This window comes from Dipodomys ordii, unplaced genomic scaffold (genome assembly GCF_000151885.1).
Source record: "Dipodomys ordii isolate 6190 unplaced genomic scaffold, Dord_2.0 Scaffold85, whole genome shotgun sequence".
In the NCBI taxonomy this organism is placed as follows: domain Eukaryota; kingdom Metazoa; phylum Chordata; class Mammalia; order Rodentia; family Heteromyidae; genus Dipodomys; species Dipodomys ordii.
In genome coordinates, this window is record NW_012267301.1 from 5,524,321 (window position 1) to 5,531,732 (window position 7,412).

At 43.9% G+C, this 7,412-nt stretch overlaps 1 protein-coding gene across 1 annotated transcript in view; it reads left to right on the forward strand.

The window, feature by feature from the left end:
* Positions 1 to 7,412, forward strand: part of Dpysl3 (dihydropyrimidinase-like 3) — a 115,752-nt gene that overhangs the window by 98,720 nt on the left and 9,620 nt on the right. The window contains exons 9-12 of the mRNA XM_013025580.1: positions 1,814 to 1,970; positions 2,640 to 2,781; positions 4,775 to 4,945; positions 6,178 to 6,357. Coding sequence (XP_012881034.1) covers positions 1,814 to 1,970; positions 2,640 to 2,781; positions 4,775 to 4,945; positions 6,178 to 6,357 — 650 coding nt within the window. The remainder of the gene's footprint in view (positions 1 to 1,813; positions 1,971 to 2,639; positions 2,782 to 4,774; positions 4,946 to 6,177; positions 6,358 to 7,412) is intronic.

Below are 7,412 nucleotides of genomic sequence, written 5' to 3' on the forward strand. Positions count from 1 at the left end.
TCAGTTCTTGGTGGAAGACTTGATGGATAAATAGAACACCCCTTTCCCCAAGGCTCAAGCTCAAGCCCCCAGGGCTGGGGCCCTGTGCCTAGACTATCGCCTGCCCAGGGCATGGTGTCCTCTGTCTAGAATGAAGAGCAGAATGCAGGGGCAGAGTCACACTGACCTCTCAAGGTTGTCTACCACCATGGCCTTTCTGGCCCAGGGCTCTGTACCTCTGTCTTCTTCCTTCTGCTGCTTTCTTCACTGGTGTTCACACGGGCTTCAGTTACTTGACTTGGGTTGAACTTTCTTCACATTTCAAAGCTCTCTTATCTATTTGTGGGTCTTGTCTTCAATGGCAAATGGACTTGGTTGTGAAACTGAGTTTATAAAGACTGTGGCTGAGAAGCCTGAGACATGGGCCATGTTTGGTTATGGAAGAGGGCGTGCCAGGTTAGTCATATGGCGGCTGCCACTGTGGTCATCTGCTAGTGGAAAAACCACAATGAGGGGGTTCATCTGCCAAACCCTCCTATAGAATCTTGGGTGTGTGAGTGACTCTTTTTCTACAGGAGTGGAATCTTCTGGACTGTCTTTCTAGCTGGAAGATTCTGAATCCCACCTTGCTTTCAGAAAGACTGCCTTTCCCTCCAAATAGTATACCACAACTGTCCTGGCAGAGCTGCTCCACTGGGTGTGAGCCATTAGCAAGACCCAGAGAGCATTCTAGCTATGGCCACCATGCTCATACTGTCATGCTATGCCTTCAGCCAATGGCTGAATCCTACCAGGCCCCATCCTTGGGATGACCTGGGGACCAATAAGGAGGGGCTGCTTCCGTTGTATGCTGGTCTTATTCAAACTTCATGGAGAACTCTTCAGTCCCCTTAGCCCTCTGGCTCTTGATTCCCTGACAAAGAGCTAGTAGAGCTGTGGCGCTGTTATTCTGTCATGGAAAACTGGCTGCCAAGATGGAAGTCAGTCAAGGCCTCATGGATGGTCTTTCTCTGGGAAAAAGCAAGAAACATTCCAAGCAGAAAGACACATTTCACATCTTGACTACATTGTATCTCCCTTTGAGGCTCATTTTACTTTCCGAACCCCTATGTCTTATTCACTGAGACGCATAATAAAATGTAGATCCGTGTACTGTCTTTCCCAGCATCCTTCCTCAATCATCCTCAATTAAACCCTTGAACCAAGTCACTTCTTGCCTTAGGTTGAGAAGCAATGAACGTGATCAAAAAAAGCTCGTGAGAGCTTCTGATCCACAGAAATGGGTTTGACTTTGTGGGACCAAAGCTTATTCTTGAAGCAGCAGAGAAGATCTGGCCATTGCCAGTGGTGTGGTCACATTCTGGGCTTTGAGGTCTTATGGTGGACAAAGCAGGAGGTAAAATCAGTATTTACTTAGCATCTTCCATGTGCCACACCTTTCACCTGTGCAACTCTTCATTTCACAGGCCTGAGAAGCAGACTTTCCCTTGTTTCATGAATTCTAGGATGTATCCTGTTAACCTTTTAGTATTTCTGCAATGAGGACAAACCTATATCCATACTTAATTTTTATTTTATTTTATTCTGCATGAAATTTTGGTTTGTCTCAACATTTGAGGGTCCGTGTTGTATCTTACAACTGAGATTCTTCTTATCTAGAGAATGCCCAATTGTTTACAGTTAGCAGAGAAAAAAGCAGAAGCCTAGAAAAAGAGAGGGAATATGGATTTGCCTGTCTCACTCAAGAGTCTAAGCGTTGCTTTGATCAAATATGGTAGGCTCTGAGCAGTCTATGCTTGATTGCAAACCTAATGCTCTTCCCTACTCTATTCAGGGAATGTGGTCTTTGGCGAACCCATCACTGCCAGCCTGGGAATAGATGGAACCCATTACTGGAGCAAGAACTGGGCTAAAGCAGCTGCATTTGTGACATCCCCACCTCTGAGCCCTGACCCCACCACTCCTGACTACATCAACTCCTTGCTGGCCAGGTTGGTGCAGGAAGCCAAGCACCAGGTGTTTTGTGGAAGTGTCTTGAAGCCAGCTGATGGGGGCTGGAATAGCCCCAGCTCTCAGCTGGACTAGAAGCCACAGTGTGAAATTCTCCTGCAGTCTTGTGTGCAGAAACCTCAATCTTCTCCATCCCGTTTCAAATGATTATACAGCAATAATGTTAGTAGTGGTCAAGGTATTTGGTACTTGTCATGTGCTATGCCAGTCCTCTTGTTCCTTTGCTTCTCATTAGCAATTTTACAAGAGAGGAACTCTTAACCCTATTAATGTCATTTTACAGAGGAAGCAACTGAAGGTCAAAGAGTTATTTGCCTACGTTGAAATCATTGGTCATGATGACATGTAGCTAGATGACATGTAACTAGAGACATGATGACATGTCTCTGGGCATGTGAATCAGGCCATCAGTCGTTTAAGTTCTATTTATTGTGGTACTAAGAGATGATTTAATCTCACCCCCTCACTTTCAGGATGAGGTAACTGAACTCAGAAAGGGAAGAAACATACCCAGCTCATAGTAAGGGTCTGTAGAGGAAGATGTGGAAATGTGGTAGTCTGACTCCAAACTCTCACACAAGACATGAATACTGCCCCCTGATGGACGGCACCCATCAATTCTGCTCACATAGCACTTTCTCCTTTTCCAGTGGGGATCTGCAGCTCTCTGGCAGTGCCCACTGCACCTTTAGCACTGCCCAGAAAGCCATTGGGAAAGACAACTTCACAGCCATTCCTGAGGGCACCAACGGGGTCGAGGAGCGAATGTCTGTCATCTGGGACAAGGCTGTGGTAAGGTGGGGGCAGGGGGTAGGGGACGTGATGGGAGGATAGCCTCGGCTAGATCCAAGCCTCTTGCACCAACCAAGCCAGGGCTCTGCTCCCCAGGTGTTCTGGTGAGGACAATCTAGATGCAGGGGAGATTTCACACCTGCAGTGAGAGGTGCAGAGGCAGGTGACTCAACAGGTTTGGGAACTTGCCTTCTAGTCACCAAGTCAGATATGTAGAACTGGAAGAAGTATTCCAAGGTTAAGAACCAAGAAGCAGTCATAAAACTTTTCCAACCGACTCTATGAATGACTGGATTTAAAATACCAATGAATTAATTCTTTATTTTTTTGTTGTTGTTTGGAGAGTTTTATGACTTCCTTTGAAAATGGAAAGCATGAATATGCTGTCTAATATGTGTTTGCCAAATGAACTGACAGCAGCTTATTTTCTTCACAAAGTAGTTTATGGGCAACAGATTTTTGTGATCTGACAAAAAATGTTTACATATTTACATTTTTTAAAAAAAAGGTAAGCAACAAGTCTGTGCCAAGAGTCATGCTACACCCTAGTGATTCCCTGCATTACAGGTGCAACCCAGGAGCCTGTCCATCAGTGTCTTCTGAGGAAAGAAACAGACACTTAAATGGAGACTCTCCCAAAGATTTTAGTAACCAACTCATGATTTATTCAGTTGATCACTTCCCCATATTCAGGACCAAAGAGAATATATGTAAACTAATGCCCTATTCATCTATGCAGTGTGATTCACTGAATTTCTTTTCTCCCAGTAAGCGCAGGCTTGCTTTTAACTTTAGTCTTTCCTGTGCTCAAGCCATTCGTATTGAGATCACAGAAAGCATATATATATATATATATATATATATATATATATATTTGTCTCTCAAATAGCTTGTCTTTTCTACACTGTTCTGTATTTATCAGTAGGTTTATGTATCCTGACACTATCTGAAATTATTAGCAATAATATTAGGCACTCATGCTTGAGAATTACATAATTGCATAATTACACGCAGTGATGGATCCCATAGGTGGTCCCAGAAAATTATATTACTGAGGGATATGAGAGCTGTCTTCCTTTGTGCTAGCCCGCTTCATGAGCGAGCAAACAATAATGAAATCACTACCGACACTTCTTAGAACACAACCCCATCCTGAGAGAGGTACAGGTGTATCATTCATTAAGTTGCCAACATACTGCTTGCTTCATAAAGAACACTTGGAAACCTCACGCAAGTGCATGTATGAAAACAGAACAAACAAACAGATGAAATGGCCTCTAGCAAGGCACAATGGCTCACAACTTTAATCCCAACTACTTGGGAGACTGAGATGAAGAGGATCATGGTTCAAGGCCAGCATGAGCAAAACCTTCACGAGACTCTATCTCAACTAATGAAAAGCTGGGTATGATGACTCAGCTTTCAGCCCAGCCATGCATGCAGGAAGTATAAACAGGAAGATTACAATCAAGGATTGCCCAGGCAAAAAGACCCTATTTGGAAAAATAATGAATGCAAAGAGGGTGGATGGACATAGCTCAAGTAATAAAGCACATTCCTAGCAAGCAGAAGACTCTACATTTAAACTTCAATCCCAAGTGGAGGGAATTCTCGTAATTCTACTACTCAAGGATGAGCATCTTAACTATTCTGATGCAGATACAGCATATTTCAAGTACACACGTGTATCGAAAGACTGGGATCACAATCACATTTTTTTTTACTGTAAACTCCCTAATTCCTTGTGGGATAATGAATAAATGAGTAAAAATGTGCATGCTCAGAAGAAAACACATACTCCAGGACAGTACCTTTTACCTGAAGCCTTGTGTCTGACTACCCAGCCTGCATGCTCACCTTTATTTATATGGGCCCTCAGTTCTTTCCGGTCTTTGAGCTCATCTTCTTCTGAGCTTGGAAGCCCAGTGTCAATAGATACAGGGAATATAGAGATAGAGTCAGATATAGTTATATGCTTTGTGTATTTCTATAGGCCACAGGGAAAATGGATGAAAACCAGTTTGTGGCTGTGACAAGCACAAATGCTGCCAAGATCTTTAACTTGTATCCTCGTAAGGGCCGGATATCTGTGGGCTCTGACAGTGACCTGGTCATCTGGGATCCAGATGCTGTGAAAATCGTCTCTGCCAAGAACCACCAGTCGGTAAGGCCTGGGCTGCTGATAGGAATTCATGCCCAGAGCTAGGTCAGGAGTGTGTGTACATGGTATGCTATCAGTTAGACTTGTTCAAGTTGCAATCGTAATCCATCCTGGATCTTAGTGGCTTAAAACATAAACTGTATTTCTTGCTCTTGATGTCCAGGATAGGTGGGTCAGCACAATGGCTCAGCTCTTCCTCCTCTGACCAAGATTGGGGGGGGGATCTGTGAGGCTCCCCCAAATCCTGTGTGTTAGCAGTACTAAGGAGGCTTAGACAGGCTTCTTGTTTAGAGACTAAGGAAAGAATTAGTATTGTTGTCATGTGTTTCTGTTCATGTAGATTAAAAACCAAAGCCCAATGCTTATATAACATACTTAATATTTGTTAGTAAAGAGTTGGTATTTGTTTATAAAGCATTTACCTATCAAGCCCTGTGCTCCCGCTAGCTTGATTTATTTGATTGGCTGGTGCTCTGCCACTTGACCCAGGCTTCCAGCACAGTTTTTTGCCAGATATTTTCAAAATGGAATCTAACATCCTCTTCTGCCTTGGCTAGCCTTGAACCATGATCCTCCAAATCTCAGCCTCTTGAAGTAGTTAGGATGACTGAGATGAGCCCACCCAGGCCAGGCCGAGCATTGTGCTTTTAATTCACCAAATCTTATAACAGCCTCCCGCCAATAGACACTGTTATTATTATTCCCATTTTCTAAATGTAAAGGATTAAAGATTTCATGCAGTCAGTCCATGGTGAAGCTAGTTAACCCAAATACCTTAACTCCAAACTTGATAGAGTCTTTTTGCAAAAAATGTCTCTCCTTTACTGAATAAATAAAGGAGATGGGGAGAAATCCTATGTGTCGGTAATCACCATTGGTCAGCCATCCCATCTCATCATGGTATAAAAAGTTGAGCTAGTGATTGCAAAGGGCCACGCTACGCCTCTTTGCACCCACTCCACACCAGACTTCATACACAGCATCTAGAACCTCGCTGGCAGGGAAACCCACTTCCACTTGCAGACTTGCATTTTTCTTTGCCAGAAGTCCATTCTTCAGTTAGCCAGTGGCAGTCTCCTGCTGTCTCCTCCCTTCCGGAAGGCAACAGACTCACCTAGAGCTTTCCCTGGCTTATCTGATCATCGGAGGCAGGGTCCCAAACACAGCAGGAAATAAATGCCTTTGTTCTCCCCTTCCTTTACCCACCGTGGCGTTGTCCTCTGCCCCATCTCTAGGCTGCAGAGTACAACATCTTTGAAGGCATGGAGCTGCGTGGGGCACCCTTGGTGGTCATCTGCCAGGGCAAGATCATGATGGAAGACGGCAATCTGCATGTGACCCAGGGAGCTGGCCGCTTCATCCCCTGCAGCCCCTTCTCTGACTATGTCTATAAGCGCATCAAAGCCAGGAGGAAGGTAAGGAGCAGGTGGGACCCAGAGGTTGGAAAGTGTTTGTTGAAATGAAGGAGTTCTGTTTAAACTAAGAGACCAAGCGACCCAGAGCATCTGTGTTCCCTAAATACGCACACAGATTCACAGTAGCCCCCTGGCCCTGGACAACAAATGAATAAGTGTTCTTGTGATAAAGGGAATAATGAAACATTTTTTTTTTTTTTGCCAGAGATAGTTGGGGGATTTTTGTTTGTTTTTGTTTTCCCTAAGGAATTTCTCCAAATGTTTTTAGTACTCTTATTTTAAATACTGTAAACTTTGACTAATTGCGTATAATGTTAGCATATTTGTATGAAAATAAATGATTCTCTCCGGGCATTGATGAATCACATCTATGATCTTAACTACTCAGGTTGGTTGAGATTTGAGGATCTTAGTTCAAAGCTAGCTTGGGCAGGCGAGTTTGTGAAACTACTATCTTCAATTAACCACCACAAAGCAGAAGTGGAGTTGTGGCTCAAGTGATGGAGTGGTAGCTTTGAGCAAATAAACTAAGGACAGTGCCCATGCTCCACTACTATCATTCATATATATATGATATATATATATATATATATGATATATATTCCTTTTTATAGTTTACTGGTGCCAGGTCTTGAACTCTGGGTCTGGGGGCTGTCCCTGAGCTTTTGTGCTAATGGCTATCACTCCACCACTTGAACTACAAGCTTGACATTTAGCTTTTTGTGGTTAAATGGAGATAAGAGACTAATAGACTTTCCTGCCCTGCCCAAGTTGGCTTTGAACGGTGATCCTCAGTTCTCAGACTCCTGACTAGGTAGGATCACTGGTATGAGCCCTGAATATTCTTTTTTTTTTTTTTTTTGAGTCTGGTCCTGGGGCCTGAACTCTGGGCCTGGGCGCTGCCCCTTAGTTCTTCAGCTCAAGGCTAGTGCTCTACCACTTGAGCACCACTTCTGGCTTTTTTTCTGCTTATGTGGTGCTGAGGAATCGAACCCAGGCCTCATGCATGCAAGGCAAGCGCTCTACCATTGAGCCACCTTCTCAGCCCGAGCCCT